General features: G+C 37.4%; 1 protein-coding gene across 3 annotated transcripts in view; it reads right to left on the reverse strand.

Moving 5' to 3' along the window:
• Positions 1–1,041: 1,041 nt before the first annotated feature.
• The window catches only part of helz2b (helicase with zinc finger 2b), a 135,626-nt gene continuing 114,415 nt past the window's right edge, over positions 1,042–22,252 (reverse strand). For 2 of the 3 annotated variants that reach the window (XM_073855260.1, XM_073855261.1), the window contains exons 7-19: positions 13,896–13,971; positions 7,825–11,839; positions 7,645–7,730; positions 7,254–7,391; positions 6,811–6,966; positions 6,287–6,431; positions 4,967–5,086; positions 3,775–3,967; positions 3,451–3,585; positions 3,160–3,375; positions 2,424–2,583; positions 1,919–2,086; positions 1,042–1,714 (exon numbers count right to left, since the gene is read on the reverse strand). In XM_073855260.1, coding sequence (XP_073711361.1) covers positions 1,602–1,714; positions 1,919–2,086; positions 2,424–2,583; positions 3,160–3,375; positions 3,451–3,585; positions 3,775–3,967; positions 4,967–5,086; positions 6,287–6,431; positions 6,811–6,966; positions 7,254–7,391; positions 7,645–7,730; positions 7,825–11,839; positions 13,896–13,971 — 5,721 coding nt within the window. In that variant the 3' untranslated portion in view covers positions 1,042–1,601. The remainder of the gene's footprint in view (positions 1,715–1,918; positions 2,087–2,423; positions 2,584–3,159; positions 3,376–3,450; positions 3,586–3,774; positions 3,968–4,966; positions 5,087–6,286; positions 6,432–6,810; positions 6,967–7,253; positions 7,392–7,644; positions 7,731–7,824; positions 11,840–13,895; positions 13,972–22,252) is intronic. The other variant, XM_073855263.1, reaches the window with a different exon arrangement.

The following is a 22,252-nucleotide window of genomic DNA, read 5'->3' on the forward strand; positions in this document are numbered from 1 at the left end:
AATCTCATCATATGACCCCTTAAACAAATGATGATTAAAATGTATATGTATACAATTATATTTGACTTTTGAACTATTATTTTAAATATGTGACACTGAAATCTTTTTTTAGTGGTATCTCTTTTTTAAGCCCTGTTCTGATATCTGGAGATGGACCAGATTCTCTAAAACGCCAAAAAAGACCAGCGTAAACCAGCATGAAGATCAGTCTGGTGGATCAGCTATTCCTTACTGGTGAGGCTGGTGAACCAGCATGTTTTTTAGGGGAAGTTGGGTTTATGTGGTTAACAGGCTTGGTACTGTAATGTGACTTCATCCTTAATATAAACTCCACCACCAGAGGTCAATACATCACTGAGTATTGTTACTGTGTCTGTGTGGTATGTACTGTAGGCTGGATCATGTTGATCATTTTTGTTGAATCAACTCCGATTTACAAGTCATTTCAACGTTTTATTATTTATCTAGAGATGAGTTGTTATAACTACATGTGAGTTGTTATAACTTATAAAATATAGTTGAGAAAACTCAACTTAATTTTATAAGTTGTGACAACTAATCTCTGTTGACATGACCTGTAAATCTAAGTTGATTTAACAAAATTTTTTAAGGCAGATCATGCATAATTTTGACCTCACACAAACAATAATCAATAAGTTTTGGTGGTATGGGGAACACATTGTCATTAAAGTGGTTTACAAGAAACATTTTGGGTTAAATACAAGTCAAGCTCAATTAAAAAACAAATGTGGCAGAAAATACTTTGGACTTGAGATACTTTGTACCTAACTTTGTACAAACAAACAGTTAACATTGACGCAGAGGCACTTAAAATAAAGTCTATGGTTCAACAGTTGCTCCATAAAATTCATAATGTTCAAAACATGTTTTAGTTAATTAGAACAAACTGAAGGGCAGGGTGAATTATTGTCTGTGGTGTGATATTACATGTTTTAATAAACAGAATATTACTTAGCAGGTTAAAACACAAGGGCCAGCAAATAATGAAAGCAGACATATGTCATGGTTTAGAAATGTAAATTTCTGTTGACAAAAACACGTCAGCAAATTTCATCGAGTGTAATTGATTTGAACAACTTTTAAGTAAAAGGCAGACAATTGCTAAGTAGGTTAAACATTACAATACAGGTTTTCAACAGTACATATCACAAAATAAATTTATTTTATTTGCAGTCAATGTGAGTATAGTTAAAATTTTCTGTAATTTCTCCTCAAGTTCTCATGCTTTAAAATACATAGAAAATTACATTTTCATATGGCCAGAAATCTTGGTTCAGATTTTAATGAGAAAAAATATAATCTTGTCTTTAACTACAGATCTGTGCAGTCACAATATTAAGTGCTTCAAAATAGCTTCTTAATTATAATGTTTGTACATAAAATAGGCTTATTATAGTAAAAAACTCCATTCACATTTTAACCCCTGAGGTCTTAAATGTCTTATTCAAAACACATTAAAAGATCATTTGAAATGAGGTGGAATGATATGAAGTTTGGAATGTATGTTTGAAAGTCTAAAAAATTTTTTAAAATTTAAAATATAATATAAATATTCAAATATAAATAAATTAAAATATAGTTCAGCGGACATTGCGTACAACAATCTGGTCTGCAAGAACCACACTGCCACAACCTGAATAATGTTTCAGTAGTTTCCTCCATGCTGGGCTGCAGTTCAGTAACTCCTGATTACCTACAGCACAAACCAATTAAACATATCATTAATCAGCCATATTTTACATACTGCAAATCTACTATAAAATTCTCATTTACTATTACACAAACTTATTTTGCCAATAGTAAATGTTATTATTTATCACAGTTATTTTCTTTAAAACTTTTTCATATTATGAACCAAATAAAACCAATTGCCAATGAAATGTTATTTGGAGATTACCCAGAATGCAAAGCCCTTCCTGTGCTCTTGTGATGCCCACATTGATCTGATTTTCATCACCCACAAAGCCAATTTGCTTGGAGAGCCATTCTCTTGAAGGCATAGGTTCAATCTCTTCACTGGGGCAGGAGCGAACCATCGATAAAATCACATACCGCCACTCACTCCCTGCAATTACATCATCATCATCATCATCATCATATGCTCACACAGTGCAAGTTTGGAAATTGGGAAAAAGTAGCTTGCTACCGGAAAAGCTACACAATTGACGTTTTGTTACATTTGTGCATTTAGTATGTGAATTCTATAGGATTTAAAACTGGCATTACTAGTACACTGTACACTTGCTACACTGGTTGTGCTACAGGAAAGTTAGTAGTGTCCTCACTTCTAGTTAGTTTTCCAGACACTATAACGTAATTATTACAATTTTGTCATTGACCTATTGAAATTATAGAAAAGGTGAAATACAAACACACAAAGAAAGATGATTTTAGAGTATTACCTTGACTCTTTGTAATTGTGGTGACTGTGATCTTCTCTGACTGGTGTCTTCCTTTAATATTTTCTTTGATCTGAGCCACCTGTGCGTTATATGGTGACAGAATGGCAATGTCCTCCGGCCTCACACCACCCACTGATATCAGCTTAGTACAGATGTCAACCTGTTCAACAACACGGAAACCTACCTAAGAAACATCTACACACTTAACTGGTGTACAGTATGTCCAAGCTCCCTTTGTAAACAAAACAAGGTTCCTTTAGTCCATAATTTACTCTGTGGCCATTTTGGCACAACCACAGACATCTATTTTTAGTCAAAAGTACTGTACATGCAGTAAGTGTCACTTTTCTGTGACATTATGTACTCAAATCTCTAAAACAGTATCCCACGCTAAAACACATATCATATTAACAGTAATATCTGATAGTAAATGTATCAGAAAATGCATTTATTTAAATTAAGACATGCCACAAAGTTTTATGATGGTTTGGCTGATGCACATTAATGTTTAACATTTAAAAAACACAATTGCCTATTTTAACTGAAAAGTGGGACTTTAATGTCTAAAGCCAAAATATATGGCTTTGCGGTTTATCACATTCTTATTTATTTTCCATTTAAAATGATGAACACATTTTTGGTCAATGTGATTTAGAATCCGAATTCATGCAGCATAGGTTCCATGCACAAAAGTGTACATGTAATGTGTTTACATGTCATGTTACATGTTACTTACAGCTTTTTTAACCTCTGCAAGGTTGGCTTTTGAGTTTTCATTCCCCCGTGCAGTTGAAACAACCAAACTGATCTCCACACCTCTTATATCTCCAAACAGAATGTGTTTGCTTTGTCTCATTGTCTCTGCGTGGAGCATGCTTGTCCGTTCAGCCACATCAGTTTTGAGCTTATCCTGGTAGTATGCCTCTGACGGGAATTTACAGATGTCTTTTTGCTAAAGAAAGAAGCCCACAGTAAACTTTGGGTATTTATTGGTAATGTTTAGCATGTATGCGTGTAAGTGTTTTACCATTCTGTACTGGGTGTCCAGCAGTTCTGCTCTACTCATATAGCGTTCAAACAGGGAGCGTGTCATTCCAAGTCTCCGTACATGCTCATTTTTCACGATTGGACGCAATTGCTTGTGATCGCCCAACAGCACAACCTGCAGGAGGATATATATATACAGTATATATATATATATATATATATATATATATATATATATATATATATATATATATATATATATATATATATATATATATATATATATATAGCATAAGTAAAATGTAATGTCCGTCTTGTACTGTGTGTTTGTTTCATTTTTGGATTACACTGATTATACTCAGACCTTCTCGGGTTTGAAGCTGACCAATGGGACAAGCGTCTGGGGTTCTGTTGCCATGGCGCACTCATCAATGAGGATCTGTCGTGCACTGAGTGACTTAGTAAGGTTAGGGGATGCGGCAGTCGTGCAGGTGCACAGAATCACATCATGCCTTTTCAGTTCATACAGACGTGCCTCATTTAAAAGCTTCTTATATCTGAGGACATATAGTACAAAGTGATGTGACATGCATACACTGTGCACTGCAACAGGCATACATGCATACAAGTATACAAACACATGACAGCAGACATGTACTTAGAAGTAACACAACCAATTAACCAGAGGGAAATGCAGCTCAGATGGATTTTATTTTTTACAATGTATTTGCTGCTTATTTATGAAAAATACTCTAGTTAGAAATGTGATCGAAAATTAAGGAGCAAATGATGTGGTAAAAATAAACGGGGAAAAGAAATTGTTAAAGGGATCATGACATTAGGAATCAAATTTACCTTTGATCTTTTGACATAACGGCTCTTGGTATCATTAATACATCCTGCAACTTTATTAGCTTAAATGCCCTTCTTATCAACAATACTATTTTAAATGATGACTCCTTTGGCATTATGTTTTGCATAATTACATGCACCAGATGGAAGCATGAGATCTGCTAACACTATTGTATATAGACAGTTTTAGCAGTAACACCATAAACAAGCGGCTTTCGTGGTCAACACGTAACTTGCAGTAAACTCAGCTAAGAATAAATAACAGCAAAGTACTTTAAACGTATAACAAGCAAAATAAACAACACGTAGATTACCTAGGAAACCAAAACATTTGTTATTTTTGATGAGGTATTTGTTCAAGAGTTCAGTTTAGCAACTAGCCAGACCATTAAAAAAACTGAAACCGGAAGTAAAGTTCAGACCAGACGCTTATCGCGTCACCGCACGTGCGTCCGATGAAACCGTCTATATACATGAGAGCATACGTGTTAGAAACATGCTGGTATTTTATTGAATACATTAAAAACATGTTATGACTCCTTTGAAGCAGGATACCTGGTTAAATGTTTTGCTGATGATAACACTTGTTTTAACCAATCAGAAAGTATACTGCATAACTGTTGGAGAATAATGATTGGAGATACACTTATAAGATGTTTTGGATTACGGTTTCTTTTTAATTTAAGGAAAGGGAAACTTCTTACTCTTTTATGTCCTCGTCTGTGAGTGATGCTGCATCATTTCTGATTTTTTCATCGAAGACCTGTATAGCTTGTGAATGAGGATTATGACTCTCACGAATTCTGTGATGAAGTGTTATGTCCCTAAATATAAGAATGTGAAAAGGTTAAGTAGGAAACCGAGATAAACTTTACAATTGTAGAGTATTTTTTAGAGTATTATAGTAATGCTGAGTATTACAAACAAACAGAGATTAACAATCATGATGATATAAAATAATATACAGTGTTTGTCACATCTGCCCATGCAGCTCAATATGTTCTCGCTGAGTAAAATGTTGTTTACTAATACTACACTGTAAAAATTACTTTGCTGCCTTAAAATTTTTAGTTAAATCAACTTAGATTTACAAGTCATGTCAACACAGATGAGTTGTCACAACTTATAAAATATAGTTGAGAAAAGTCAACTTAATTTTGTAAGGTTATAACAACTCACCTGTAGTTATAACAACTCATCTCTAGTCAAGATAAATAATAGTAAGTTGAAATGACTTGTAAATTTTTTTTACAGTGTAATATGTTTAATATAAGTTTAAAAAATCTGGACCTACTATTGTGATAAAATAGCATTATGTGTGTCATCTTGTGGTTGATTATAAAGTGTTTGCTGAGGACGTTTTGGTTGCTATGAATGTCCACTTAACTAATCTCTAATACTTGTAGCCTTTATGATTTAGCAGATAGTCAATAAATAATTATATTATGTCCAGAGATCTGAGGCAAAGAGCTTCTGATTGGGGGAACATAGCCCCCCAGCGCAGGGCCTGGTCAAGGAAAAAAATCAAAGTTGAAATAACTAGCCCAGGTTGATTATACTTAAATATGTAAGTGCACATTTTTTACAATGTTTTTCTGGCAATGGTCTTTCTAAAATGATGTGTGCTAGTGGTCCAACTTTGTATTACAGCATTGCAATAACATCTGTTGGTAGAATAGCCTTTTGTTGTTCTTTGGTTTGGAATAAATGCATTCTTTTTCAGTAAGACACCATGGTAAACTCATGCATACACAGAAGTTACTGTAATACACTTGATCATGCAGAGCTGCATTGGACACCAACGATGCTGAGAATATAATAATAATTTAAAGTTATTATTGTGATTAATTTTTGCATTTGTCCCTAAACATCTGTAACATTTAAAAAAACTGATTATCATTTAAAGTTACAAGATTTACAAGATTGGACAATTTTGTATATTCTGTTAGTGTTAATATTGGTTGATTTATTAAAGTGATGTACTGTAATGTGTGATGTGATTGATTAATTGTCATCTGCTGTACCTGAGCTTGGGTTTAGAGCATTCCTGACGCAGTGATTTTTGGGATAACTGGAGGTTGCTCCCAGGGTAAGGAAACTCTTGCATTTCCATCTGTCTGCTGTACACACGCAATAGCTTTAGCTTCTCCCCAAACTTGAGCAGGTATTCTGTAAACACAATTAAACTTTGGCAGATTATTATACAGATCCCAGCAAACAAAAACCAAGACGTTGAAATGATGGCTCACTGTAGTCCCAATATAGTCCGCCTATGAGTAACCCACTTCTACCCTAAATAACCTTGAATTTGGTTACAGGCAATTTTTGCCTATAAAATTTCTTGGAGATGAATGATATTGCAACATGTAAGCAAAGTCAATAGGTGTTCAAGGTGTTTGCTTTCATTTGTTCTTGATGTATACGTATTGTATATTCTTGAGCTATTGTAGACGTCTATTAGACTTTTACTGACAGTCCAAATTTAGCCTTGTTTTAGCCAAAATGCTGGGATGTTTTCTCATCAATTTAAATTGTCAAATATACTCACCTGCAACTACATCCACAGATTTGTTTGATGGTCCACAGTAAAGAATAACTTCCTTCTTCTCTTCTTCATTTTTTTCCTTTAGTTTCTGAGGTTTCTCGGAGTTCAGGTGGGAGAACCAGTACACAATGTAAGCACCCACAACTGTTTTTCCTGTACCTATAAGTACATCATGAAAGACGGCATATATCTTTTGTTTTCCTATTGTTTCATAACAAAACTGATAAGTTCCTGAGACTTTCACAGAATAAACTTTGCTAATGCTCAAAATCAGCTGAATCTATAGCTAAATTACATTTCCAGGTAGTTGTATTTACTGTAAATTTTGTTTATTAAAATGCATTATGTATATACATACAATAATGCATTTGTATTTACAGTACAGTATGTATTTACGTTTAGGTTATACAGTGTATATGCTAAACGGTCTATGGTTAGTGTGTAACCTGGGGGGCCTTGAATGAGGGTGAATTGGCCATTCACAGCTTGTTCCAAAGCATTAAACTGGCTTTCATTCAGTTCAGGCAGACCTTCTGGTGTTGTCTGTCTTCTGAGCACATACCGGTATACAGCTGGTTCAGAACCTGTGGATTGATGATACATCTACTGTATAAAATGAATGCACTATGTTCTAAATGTGCATTAATTTCAGTGTAAATATATCTTTATAGACTTAATAAATATAAAAATGTTAAACCTATAAGACATTAGCACCTGGTCCACTTAAATAACATACAAAAATGCAGAATAACATAAAAATATGGACAAATATGTTTTACTCAGAAATACATTTCGTAGACTACATTCTCAAACTAAAAAAAGGAAACTCATACATACCATCTTTCCTAATTCGACGTCCTGTTGCAATGTTTCTAACAAGTTCATTAGCTGCTGGTAAATTATTCACAGCGCTTTCTTTTCGTCTTGATAAATTAAGCAGAAAGATCACACATTATACATTATTTAAATAATAATAGACATGGTATAATGTAACAAGGCTATTCGTCACTTGCTTACATGTCTGGAAGGAGCTTAGGGATCACTTCAACCGTATAAGTATCATCCCTTTTGTCTTTTGGAAGTTTCATGGATGCATACTTTACATTAAAGTGTATAATTTTTGATTTGTTCCCAGTATTCGGTGTATGGGGTGTATTCAGACATTGAGTTGTCACACCATGTGCCACCCAAGTGAAGTACTCTGGATCAAGCTGTGATCGGTGACTCTGATCTGGTGAGTTTGGCTTCAAAACTCTTTTTCGGATACAGAGGAAACACTTGGCCAGGTCAAATTCAATTTCCCATTTCTTGATATTTTCCACAGGTAAAGAGAAGGTTCCAGATAGACTTGAATTTGCACCAACCATGGATTGCGTCCAGTCTATATGCATTTTCTCTATTACAACACAATCGCTGTCATCTACGGCAGTCGCAGCTGACTCCATTTCACACAGTGGCTTCCATATCTCCACATAATCTTCTACATTATGATAGGAAGGTTTGGATGGGCGGTTTGCATGTTTGGAAAAGCATTTAATAGGACTGCGAGTATGTTCCACACAAATCTCAAAGTTTGACCTCACATTTAGTAATTGTACAGCTGGCGCCCAGTAGCCTCTTTCATTTTCTGAGGTCAGCTGGACCTGCACAGTGTCTCCAGCTTTCAAACAGAGGTTGAAATTAGTATAATGATCCTCTTCAGACGTAAATGTGTGATCGGAATCCAAGCTGGAATTATCAGACATATCATCTCTTTCCTGATATTCTGTTACTTCTGCTGCCAATATGATGCTCTTTGCTTCTTCCCATTTTTCTTCTTTGACTGCTTCAACAATGTCATGCCATGTGCTCTGCTGTATCTCTGAACAGAATCTCAGTTTTCTCTTTAGGATATTGGTTGTGTTCATTGAGTACATGCGTTTTTTCCAAGTCAGTCTCATTTGTTTTTGTTGCCTTTCAAATATCGGTTGATCTTCTAGCTGTAAGTCTCTGTACATAACCGGAAGTCTGTCTGGGTAAGTTCCTTTGTCGAACGGAAATGATAATTTGAAACTTTCGCTATCAGGCCGAACAACCGTGACAAAAGCCAACTTGTATGTGCTTTGCTTCTGTAGATTTACAGCAAGGCAAAGTGATTCTGCTTTTCTTTCAAACTGTTTCGCCCTATTCTCTCCTCTTTCACACTTATGACACAATAGGTCAATGTCTTTCTCTGAATACTCAAGTGGACCATCAGTGAAAGCCGCATGGATGAGTCTCTGAAGAATTAGGTCTATGTATCGGCGTATGGGTGAGGATGCATGCGTGTATGAGTCCAGGTGTAACGAATAGTGCCCAACTAAAGCCTTTTCACAGGAGAGGGAGCGAATGAACAAAGCTTTGTCAAGACTGGCCCTTAACTGAACAACGGCTGGAAGCAGCTGTGGATGGATATCATCTGCGGAAATAAGGTCAGCCATTTTGTAAAAGTCACATGTCAAAGCTGCTGACTCAATCTTTTCCCACATCGATGTCAGAAGGATGAAATTACCACCATTCGGCTCATGGTTCAAGTCTAGATGTTCCTCAAGTGCTTGCAGAAACTCCTCATCATCTCTTTTTATTCTTCGTTCCAGTTCAGGTGAAGCTGTCACTGTACAGTTAAAAATGTTTGAAGAAGGCGTTATTTGACCAGTTAGTTGTTCACAAGCACTTTTAAACATCAGATTCACTTCATCCATCATTAGTCTGCATTTTCTGTCTGGAGGATTGGAATTGTCCACATTTCGACTGAGTCTTCGGCGCCTGTGATCAAGCACGAAATGGTAAGCCACAAGGACACAGCCTTCCAAAGAATCAAAGCTCCTGTCATGTTCTGCAAACTGATCGATGATGCTGTTAGCTTCTGTAATGGATAACAGCCTGTTTGAGTTTACAAAAGAAAGTGCCAAATTTTGCTCTACAATTTTTTTGGTCATTTTTTCCACTTTCAGAATTAGAGAAATGGCTCGACAATTTTTTCCTGGTGTTAAACTCCACGTGTTTGATTCTGCTTTGTGAAATCCAATTTCATAATGATATTCAGAGTCGCTGACAGAGATGGCATCTCGTAGGTGAGGGTTAGGATCAGGAGAATGCACAGTGAAGGTGAATGTGTTACGCAAGTCCATGCGGTTTTTGTCAATGTGAAATGTCAGATATGAGGAGAGAGGAATGACCTCTTTATGCCGATCATTGATTTTCTCCAGTTGCTCTGCTGTAGGAGGAGACTGACACCTTAAAGGAGTGTAACATTTTGTTGTTGCATTCTTGGTCAGAAAGTCTGCCATGGCGTGGTTAAACATTATGTTCAACTCTTCAATCATTAGATGAGCTTCTCTCTCTCCTGGATTACGATGTTGATCAGGTTGGGCATAGGCCCAGCTTTCTTTAAGTCTTTCTTTGCGTTGTTTTCTTGCAAAATGATAAGCCACTCTGACACAGTCCTCTAAAGTATCAAACTTTAGCCTCCCATCATACTGACTTATTATTTCCTCAGCCTCCTCATAGGTCAACTGTTTTTTAGACGTTACCATGGAAAGATCAAAAGTCTTTTCTCTGATAATGCCTGACTCTTTGTCCACTGTGACAATGTATGATATTACTTTGCGCTTTTTATCTGGGAGGAGACTGAATAAGTTAGTGGTGAGACCTTCTGGAAACATGAAAACAGGTTTTGTTCCAGGGCTGTAAAAAGTTGCTTCCCTCTCTTTTGCATCGCCATCAAGAGGACTGCCCTTAGTCACAAAACTAGAAACATCTGCAACATGAACCCCTATTTCATAGCAGCTTCCCAGATTCTTAACACTTATGGCATCATCCAAGTCTCTGGCTCCTTTTGGATCAACAGTGAACGTTATTATACCCGTCAAATCTGTTCTCTTGCTGTAATCAGTTTCATCGCTTTGTCTGGCAAGCAATGCAGCATCTTGCATCAGAGGAGAGGGTGTCAATTGGAACTCCATACTTAAAATCTTTAGTCCCTCCTCCAATGTTGTCCCAATTTTTAGGACATCTGTAACACTGCCTAGTGGGAAAGAACAGTGGGCTTTCCAGGTAAAAATCTGAACAACAAAAACATTTTCCTTTCTTGTGTGTTCATCCAGATAAAAGTAGCTTGTAATGTTCCGCTTGTCCTTGTGAAGTTTCCATATTGGGATAAAGTTGCGAGCCTTTTTGCTTACCAAGACACATATTTTTGTTGTGTTGTTGCTTAGGGGTATCATTATCTTGGTAAGAAAGTTTTTGTCAGTTTTCTGTGTCCGTTTTTGGTAGTTTTCATTCTCTAAGGTGCACACAAATTTAGAAGAGGAACTTGCACTATTTGTGACTCCTAAAACCTTTCCAGTAAGATTACCCTCTTCATGGCGGCCTATCTCCACTACAACTTCATCCCCTGGAAAAGACATGCCAATGTTCTTTCTCCCTTTAATAACAATGTGTTCAGTAGGGTTGTCGTATGGAACTACATATCCTGAATGGTACCCCTCCATTATCAGTTCTCCATGTCTGTAGATAGCAGGCCGTTCCCTAACCAGCGTCAACAAGTCTTCCTTTTCACTGGAAGAGAATAAAAGCCTCTTTTGTTCAGGATGACCTTCGTTCTCTTCATCCGAGTTTGTGTCTCTATCATAGTCATCAATCATCTCTTTCAATATAAGATCAGTTTCAGGCTGGGTAAGTACATCATCCTCAATCTTTGCTACTCTTTCTGTCTTTTGAAATTTTAAAATTTCTGACACTTCATGTTGTAAGACGTCTCTGGTCAAGTAGTCTGGCTTGGCACTGCCCTTGCTGATGCAGTGTTCTATGTAGGACTTCCAGATCCTTGAGCACTTTCCAAAGCAGCAAAGAGCACTGGCATCTCCAACAACAACCACCAATGATTGGGCTCTGGTTATGGCAGTGTTTAGTGCCTTGATATCATCAAAAAAATCAAGACAGCTTGACTCTGATTGAAGAAGGCTGTCTCTGGTGTGAACAGTTGTTATGATGATGACTCTGTACTGTCTCCCTAAAGAACATATGGCATTTTTAAGAATAAGTTGTAAAATCAACCATCAAACAATGTAACAGTAAACAACAGATTTTGGGGCTAGACATTGGTTATATATAATACAGTAGATTGCCTTTTTATCAAGTAACTAGGGATGTAACGATACTTTGCAGTACGATACTTCGCGGCGCGATACTTCATGGTATCATGCATCGTGCAAGATAGGGATATTTATACGATGACGTTCTTTTAATTTTATTTGTTGACCGGTCAACACGTGATCTACTCTGCGCCAGCATCACCTGTGCGTCACCACAGTCACACAGACATCGCTTGAATCACCCGCAGCTTGAACTGAAGGTCAGCAACATGACTTCGGTAGAAACAGAAATTGATATAGATAATGCCCCGTCATCTTTTCCAACAAGTCCAACGTCTGGCAGCATTTTGTTTTCATATCACTCTACAAAAACATGTCCGGACACGCGCTTCTGTCTGTTCAGCCGCGCGCAGCCGCATACAAAAGTCGGTGACGCCACGCCATTGAGATATCTTATGAAAACATATTATAACTAAAGTAAATTTATAAATAATAATAATGATAATCTTATTTTGATTCGATCACTATTTGCTCCTGTAGATGGACATCAGAAATGATTTGTGCAAAGCAGGGAAAGGGAAGCAGAAATGAGAGCTGATGATAAGTGGGAGTTTAATTCTTACCCAGTCAGGTCTTAAACCTCTGTCAAGTCTATAGAATTGCATTGTTGCTGAAAAAAATCGACACATGTATGTGTTATACTATTCTGCATTTTCAGATTAAAAAATGTTCTCTGCTGTCATTATTTCCGAACCTTTTATGCCATTTATGCCTCCAAACCAAGCGTGCCGCACAAGCCCTGAAAAGTGAAGCCAAAACGTCTCGATCGCCCCCCAGTGACCGGTCCCAGTATAGGTCATAAAGCCCGCCTCCCCATGTTATTCAATGGGACTTGAGACCAACTAAAAAAATTAATTACACTTCAATTATCTTTTTTCCAAAGCTGGTTTCTGTCATTTACTGTAGTTTTTATCACGCTGATGTAAATTCAAATGTTTGTTTTTAAAATAGGTTTGTGTTTAGTTAGTTATTTAATGATATAAAAACGGTGGTGTCACGTCATGATTGACAGCTGTGATATCGTGTGATATGCGCATTCTACGAGAGCGAGGGCGGGGTTTTGACTTCGCGCCTTCCCTTCCTGCTCACTACTGCGCATGACTGGTCCCGAAATCGCTATTGCGCAGACTCAAGACCCAAGATGTCAGCGCCATATCGGGACACTGGCGGCTTCACTTTTCACCAATGGAAGAGAGCGAACAGGCGTCGTCCATCTTTTTTACAGTCTATGCTCCAAACATGTTAACAATGTTCATGTTAAGTATAATGAACATGATACCTAAATATTTTTAAATACATGTAGGGATAGTGGGTTAAGCAAAGAACATTGTATAGAAGTCTTAGGCTTGCAAAAAAGTCAGAAAAAAATAGGGGGCATGTGCCCCAGTAGAGCTTTAGATCAACGCCCCTGCTTAGTCCCTTAACTGTAATTTTATGTAAAATGTCCCTTTCCTCAGTGACAGACTTGCAGTACAGAAGGTTCAGTTAGGCCTTCAAATGTTAAAATTCTTTATTAAGTTTTATGTACAACAAAAAAAGTTACTGAAAATGTTAATATTATGAAAATTAATCTGAAATTTAAATAACAGTAAAAAAAAATTAATTTGCGTTAAAAAAATGTCATGTGTATCGTACCGTGAGGCAAGCAGCAAGATACAGATCGAACCGTGAGCTTAGTGTATCGTTACACCCCTAAAAGTAATTGTATTTGAAGCATGTAAAATGTTTAGAAGTCTCTCTTGGAAGCCTCCAGGCATATTTTCAGTCACAGTTAAAAAGTTTATTTTATTGTAATTAACAAAGCATTGCAAAACACAGCCTCTTAGCATGCTGGACTGTTTGTCAAGTTCATGTTGAGTGCTTGTCCTATCAAGAGGACAAAGCAATATGGCTGACATTGGAGTTCAGTGATACCTTGGATGTTTGCTAAATTCTGCACTGATATTCCATGAATTCCTTTCCAACGGAGACTGCTTCTGATAACTTCAACCTAAAAAGATAAAAATGGTATAAAAGAATTGATGGAATCTGATGTTTTGTGGTATAGGCTTATGACATTCATTAGTGTTCTTAACTCTTTCCCCGCCAGCATTTTTCATGATTTTCATAAAAGTTTAATGCCTCCCAGAAAATGCTCTTCTTTAAATATATAAACATACAATGTATTAAATGAAAGAACAGACCCTCTGCTTAAAAAAAAAACTTTCATCCTACCTTCATTTGTTCTCTTTTTATCACCTCTCAAATATGGGTAGGTGTCTTCAAAAACACAAAATTTTAAGCAAAACGCTGAGATAATTCCATTTTTATAAAGGACTTTTAAAAGAGATCAGATACAGAGCGATTCTCAAAACTTAGTTGGACATAACATCTGTTTACCCTAGGGCGATACTTTCAGGTTTTTTAAGTTTGTGGATAATAGCGGTATTGCGGATTGACGAGATAACCCATCATTGGCGGGGAAAGAGTTAATTGTGTAAAAAGATTTCAAACATATGTAATGGCATTATGGTAATAATCAGTTTAGCCACGATAGTCATTTATAAGAGTGATAAACACTTACGGTACCTGCTGGTCTTCACTTAACACACAGATCTGCATCGGTTCTCTTTTACCCCATTCCTCTGGCCAATCATTCACAAGCTCTTGGATCACATTTATAACGCTCTTGACCTCAGCACTGTTGTACCAGGACATAGAGGAGTTCAAATGACACTCCCCTTTGATATGATAAAACATCAGAGGGTATAGCTTGGGATGACGAGGGACATCTCCTTTGGCCTTGATGCCATCACTAACATAGAAGTGAGTGGATACAAAGTCCACTATTTCCGCAGTGGATCTGTTGTTCTCATTAAAGATGATCCGACTTTTCTTGGCGATGTTGCTGCTGTGATCTTGGTAGTAGCGGAAGAGCCGGTTAAGCAATGTGTGTTCCGAATGTTTGTTGTTAGATACGGAAAACAGTTTCGGAGCCATCTGCATGTGGTCTCCAGCTAAAACCACTTGAGTATGCTTGTCTGCTAACCCAAGAGCCATGAGTGCTTCACTCTCCAGCATCTGAGATGCTTCGTCTATCAGGATGTGACTGAAGAAGTCTTCAGGAAGTTTGAGGTCAAGAAAGCGGCGCGCCATTGTTGTGGTAGTTATGATGATCCGATGTGACTCTAGATCGGATCTTGTTGGGAAGATAAAAGACTGTCCATCTGGTGAGCAGAGACAATATTTACGAGTGATGTCATCAGTTGCTGTGATGGAAGCCCCACCTTTGTTTGCCTTTATCCTGAGTATTTTGAGGTTTGGATGTCCATTCGTAATATATGGATGGAAGTGCACACTGACATATAGATCTGCAGAGCTAAAAGAATCAAAAACCGATGATTAGATGTAATTGTATTTTCTTGTATCTACATGATCTCTTATTAATCTAACACTGTACCTGTTAGTATATGTGCAGATAAGCACTTTGGTTTTGGGCTGATGGGCAAGCTGTATGGCAGCTGACGCGAGGCAGAGGGTCTTTCCAGTGCCAAATGGCCCGTATATCAGCAAGGGTGCTGCAGCCTTGCTTCCTTCACACTTGCCAAGGATGAAATTCAATGCAATTTGCTGCTTGTTGTTCATCTCAGACTGTCTGGTCGTATTCACAGGAACACAACAGTTATTGAGGTCAGGCAGAACATTGTGCAAGTCTGGTAGGTGGTCAATAGCCTGGTGCATCTGACAGAACCACAACCTGTTCAGCTGAAACTGAACCTCCATTTCACACCTGCTATCCTTCTTCAGCTGTAGCTCCAACACGCATTTTGCTGACAACTCGAGGCTGATGTGACCCTCATTGGCAGCAGGTTTGAGCACCAACGCCTCATAGACTCGGTTTGCGTGTTTTGCCGGTGCACCGGTGTATGTTGCCATGGAGTTCACCAAAGCCATCTCCACCCCTCGTTTTAGCATCAGCCCTTCAGGGGTGTCTGGGGTAAGTGTACAAGAGACCTTAAGTGTAGCACACAGCTTCCTTGAAGCAAAAAACTGTGACACATTGAGCTCGGAGAGTGAAGCGCTTCCGCAGACATTTAATCTGAAAGTTAACAGAATTCAACAGTAGTGACTATAACTATAGCTGCTATCAGCAAATACAAGCCACTTATTAATTGAATTTCAATGAGAAAAAGCATTCTGGTACTCTTTCATACATGTCATGTTTCCAATGTAAGGCATTTTCCTTTTTCTGAACAATATTTGGTGCTATACCAAAACTGCTAAGGTAAGTTCAGAAATGGGAGCTATTGACTTCATTGAATCACACTGTTCTATGGGCAGCCAAAGACTCCAGAAACAACAGGAGTAGAAATAAGAAACGGTGCCCATTCGTGCAGGATCATGACATTACACATTGTAGAGATGAGAGATGGAGAGAGAGGTAAGAATGGTGCCCACGTCGAAAAAAACTTAATAGAAGTCTAGAAACAGAGTATTAAAGTATGTATAGCCATGTCACTCATCTCATTACAATATGTAAACTAGATAACTGGATACAATATATTGTATAGTTTAATAAAAAAAAATTATTATACTAATCAATTACGACCTAACTGATTGTTTTACTAACTGCTGATCAGCTTAAGGACTCCTATGGCTAATTTATAAGACATTGCTGAATCAGTATGTTGTTTACAGTATCTTGTTAATTGAGTCTTTTTGGGTAGCCTATCTTATAACTAGTATTGGTCAAGGAGGTTGATTCTTATAACTTCCTTCAAAGTTTGATCAATTGTGCATAATGGCATGTGCAACAAATGCATATAGGGTGTCAGACTCATAGATTTTCATCATTTAAAGTTCAGGTTTTAAAGTTTGGGCCAACCTGTGGCACAGCTTTAAAGCTGAAACTTATAAAATCCTATCAAAGGTCCAAAATGTCATTGAAACACACCAGTGGCTTTGCTATTATCAGGATTAAACATGTTACCCCTCGAACCCCCCCTCCCAACAGAGCCACCCAAACAAAAAATCTCAATTTAACCCCTATACATACACTCACAAACGGTGCTATATAGCACCAAAAGTGGTTATTTGCTCGTAATCATAGAAGAACCGTTTTTAGTGCCATATAGCACCGGTGAAGCACCAGTGAAGCACCTGTGTAGAACCATATAGTGCTATGTAGAACCATATTTGGTGCTATAGTGGTTCTATATGGCCCCTATATGGTTCTACACAGGTGCTTCACTGGTGCTTCACCGGTGCTATATGGCACTAAAAACGGTTCTTCTATGATTACGATCCAAAGCAACAGTTTTGGTTCTATATAGCACCGTTTGTTTTTTTAGAGTGTATGTATATACTATATATAATTCTCATTATTTTTTAACACATCTATGGTTATGTGCTGGCACAGAGGTAGACCCTTTTGACTCCACACAGAAACAGCAACGCATGCGGCATGACATCACTTTGTTGCAGAGACACTACAGAAGTGCTCTGTTTGTTCACAGAGTTGTTGAATGTTAAAATAAGATTAATTAAATAAAAAATAAGGAACATTCTAGACCTGACCTGTCCTCTTCTGTATTCTTTTTTATGTATTATAGAAATATTGGAATCGGGACTCTGTATCGGTAGATACTCAAAATCAAATGACTGAAGGGGCAAAAATACCTGAACGAGACATCCCTAATTAAGTGTGCTTGCAAAAGCACACTTATTGTTCTTCTTAAGTTTTATTATTATTATTATTTTTCCCGGGTAGATTTTTTTGGCCAGCTCTAGCGACCAGACCGTTTGACGCAGAGACACCGTTCAAATTTTAAAATGTTCGGGCAGTACCGGTGTAAGTTGCTTGAGAAGATGAAGTCACAGATCCATGTCGTTCGGCCACCATATTGGATAGAACACAAAACCTTAAAAAAGTTTCACAGGTCACAAATTTTGTCCAAACTTCATGAAATTCCACGTACGCGATCCTTGGACCGAGCCTCACAAAAGTTACTAGAAGGATTTTTGATTTTCGGAAGCGTTTGCGCGCCACAGCCCAAACTAAATGTGCGTCAACGCCGCCAAAACAGGAAGTAGTTCAAATCTCAATATGTCTGTAACATTTATTAACCAAAATGTTTATATGAACTCTTTACTCCAATGTGAAGATGCCCAAGATAAAAAAAAACATTGCAGAAACATGTCTATATTATGTTATTTTCACTTTAAAATGTCCAATTAAAACCTGTGTAAAATTAAAAAATGTCATTAGCCTTTACCAGTAGAGGGCAGCCTTTACGTTCAAACGTGTTTTTTAGACAGAATGTAAAGATAGCGGCAGCCATCTTTAGAAGCTAAGCTAACAGGCTATTGCTCCGTGGAAAAGTTTGAATAACAATGGCGGGATGTAGTTTTAATGTTAAAATGGCAAAATGAAATTTAAAAGAGCTGTTGAGAGAATCATGTGTTCCTTTAAGAGCCACAATACAGCGAAGAGCTGAGGAAGAGAAAGCAGAGAAGCCCGGAGAAGAGGCGACAGCCTCAGACTCTGCTGCGAGCCCTGGAGGACTCAGTAACCTCGGCTGCCACTCAAGCTTCGTATCGTAAATGGACAGATTCCTGGATACATATTTTTAGAATCGTAAACTTCATCTTATTCACTATACAGTATGCGGTTTCGGACGCAAAACTGCAAATGGATTTTATATTCTGAATGCTTGAATCAACGCGAGCTCTCTGGAGAACGTGCATTTTCACATACAGGTAGGAATTATATGATTCAGACATATTTTAATCCCTTTCTTTTATTTCAGTGATATATGGCACAACAAGTTTAATTCCCTTTTTCATCAATGTAATACATTGTAAACGTATTAGTTTGTAAAGACGTCAGTTTCGCGTCCTCGGGTAGCAGTGATCGTTTGGCATCGGTATTTTAATTAATTACGAAATTTGTATTTTATTTTTAAATTGCTATCTTGTGTTTCTGGCGCATTCGCGGATTAATGACTCATTTGAGTCGTTTTCATTACAAAGTGTTGCAAATAAATGAGTCTTTTGAGTCGACTCTTTACAAAGCGAATGGGCCAAATGTTTTAAAGTGGTTCGCGAATCAGTTTGAATGAATTGTTCAGATCGCTTCAAACACGGAATCGTCCGAAGCTGTTTTACTCGTAACCTATGTAGAAACACGCAGAATATAACCAGTGTTGGGTGACGTGGAAATGAATTTACCAATCTTTTAACTAAAAGCAAAACTTCACACATGTACCCGCCATTACATACGCGCGACCGCCGACCTGTTCGTCGTCAGACACAGTTAAACGCGTGCAACCTCCAGAAACACTGTAGCACAGATTGAAGAAAATCCATCGATGATTGACGTCTGATTCGCTGTTTAATGTACTGTATGATGTAAGTGATTCTCACAAAACACACGTGACATGACAACGTAAGAAAACATGAGTTTTGTCTAAGTGTAAACTGTCAATGTCCTCAGACCATCTTAGGAGATTCCAACTTTATACATATACAAAACTGTTGTCAGTTTACTTGTCTGATATTTCAGCTACAAGCTACATTTTTCTGTATACTGTTGGTGTATGTTGCAGTTTTACACATACTGTAGAAATGCCCTTCATAAGTATTCTTCTGTTTGCTGTGGAGTCAAGAAATGTCTAAACATTAAAAGATGAACATGAGACAAAAGTACAGAATCTGTCGCATTATTTTTTTTAATGGGCACTGAGCTGTGTCCTGATTGTTTACACATGAAAAGCATAAAATATGTAGGATCAGTTTGATTCACTTATGTGCATTTGTGTACAATACACATAAGTCAGCATTTAATGCTGTTGTTCTTTGTTGTTAAAGCATGTATGTGTTGAAACATAAACAAAGGTTAATAAAATGTGACATTCTAAACTTCTGGTATACTGATATTTATCTTACCAATTTCTGGTCTCCACATCAAACAGAAAAATCTTGTCTTTATTGTTCTGATACTTATGGAGGGCACTGCGTGTGTGTGTGTGTGTGTGTGCGTGTGTGTGTGTGTGCGTGTGTGTGCATATATCTAGATTTATTTTTTCATGAGTAACTACTAACTCGCTACTTGAGTATTATTTTCATTGCATACTTTTTACTTCTACTTGAGTAATTATTTATTTAGTTACTTTAACTTCAGTAAAGTTTTTGGCTACTCTTTCCACCTCTGTTAAAATCTTCATGAATCTAGGCTGAGTTTGCCACGTTGAAGCCTAAATAATCAGACAGATAGTAAGTTAATCGCCCATCGCTCACAGCCCAGCACCTGCATCACTGCATGCGTATCGCGCTGACAAACATACACCTGATTTTACTGCCCTGACGAAATCTAAAAGTATAATTTCTCTTATTAGAAGCTAGCCTATTCTCTTATTGTTTGCCAGCTATTAAAATGGCGGTTATAGTTTAAATAGAGGTCGTGAAATAATTAGCATTGACAAAAAACTGCATAAAACAATGTTATATTCCATATTATAAACTTTTGGTTATGTGTACTTAAGTGAGTAAATAAGTTAACCGCAAAAACTAAATGTGCGTCGACGCCGCCAAAACAGGAAGTAGTTTATCTCAGGAACGCTTTCACGTATTGAAACCAAACTTTGTACATGAACTTGGGACTCCAATGTGAGGATGCACAAACTAAATCGGCGGCACCAGAGCAAGCACACTTTTGCAGTTCGTCCCGAAATGCATTTTCTAGTTATTAATAACTCCTGTATTTTCAATTCAATTCAATTTTATTTATATAGCGCTTTTCACAATACTTAATACTTAATTGTTCACAATACTTAATTGTTTCAAAGCAGCTTTACACCTTGTGACAGTTTTTTTTTTAAATTAATAACAGTCCCTAGATATTTGTATTCATTTACTACCGTAATACACTCATCATTACTTTTTATTTGTTAGTCTGGGTGTCTTGTTCTTAAGTCAAAGATAATTTCTCTAGTTTTAGTATTTAACTGAAGGAAACCAGATTGACACCAGTCAACATTCAGTAGCAGAGTTACAGCTGTTGGCACCAAGTTAACAATGTCTTTTAATCTTAGTGAATTTGTAAGGCTAATTTCTGAATAAAGATAGCTCCTCCTGTGAGGACTCTGCCATAATCTTGTTGGTAATTATATCTAGTTTTTTATGGCAGGGTCCTAACAGTACATGTTTTGTGTGGGAGATCGTGGTTTTGGTTTTGTTATATTTAACCACGTTTCTCCCATGTCTTGTGACTTTTCCCCGCTCCCTTGTATTCTCTTGTCATTGTGTGTTATTTTCCCCGCTCCCTTGCATTTTCCAGTCTTTGTTTTTATGTCTTGTTTAGTCTAGTGTTCTGTCTTCATGTGTATATATATTTGTATATATTTATTTATATATATATAAATATATTTATGGTTTTGTCTTGTTGGTACTGTGGTTGTCTTTTGTATGTGTTTTTCAGGGCTGCGTTCAGCCCCGACAAAACGTTGCACAACGTTTATTAAACAGAAACGGTGATGCATTGAACACTCTGTTGTGATGATGTAAGCGTTGCAACTACGGTAGCTGAGAGGCCATTCTTTGTGTTCTTTTTTAAATGTTTCTGAGGACTGATCAAATCGTTATAAATGTGTGTTTAATACTGTAAAAGACCCTCAATGTTACAGTCACTGACCTTGCCGTCCAGAATGAAAGACAACATTCCAACTTGAACCCATTGAGTGAGCTGTCTCTTTACTACCGCGTGGTTTTATACATCTTGCCGCTGATTGGGCTGACATTTCTGACACACCCACCAAACAAGAGAAAACGCTTCTAAAACCTGTTGCATTCCGTTGCACACCGTTTCCAGGAAACATGTCGTTCAACCCGGAAACCGTAGCAAAACGTTGTGCACCGGTGTGAGATTGAACGTGCCCCAGGTTCACGTGTGCTTCCCTCACAGGTGTTCCTGTTCAGTGTGATTACCTCCTCTCGTCTTCCTCACCTGTTGCTTGTTATCCCGTCATCTTGTCTGTGTATTTAATCCCTGTGTGTTTAGTGTGTCTTTGCAAGTTCGTTTGTCTAAGATTGTCAAAAGATTGTCAAACATTGTCAAAGTTTGTCTATATACTCGTCTGTCACGGCGTATGTTCTCGCCATTTCTAGCTACGCTAGTTTCTAGTCTTGTTTTGTGTCTGATTCTAGTTTGTGGATTTATTTTCCCTACCCCAGTCTGAGCTCACTGCTACCTTAGAGTTTTCCTGTGGACTCTGATTACTCGACAGCTCTCTGGA

This window comes from Misgurnus anguillicaudatus, chromosome 2, assembly GCF_027580225.2.
Source record: "Misgurnus anguillicaudatus chromosome 2, ASM2758022v2, whole genome shotgun sequence".
Classification (NCBI taxonomy): domain Eukaryota; kingdom Metazoa; phylum Chordata; class Actinopteri; order Cypriniformes; family Cobitidae; genus Misgurnus; species Misgurnus anguillicaudatus.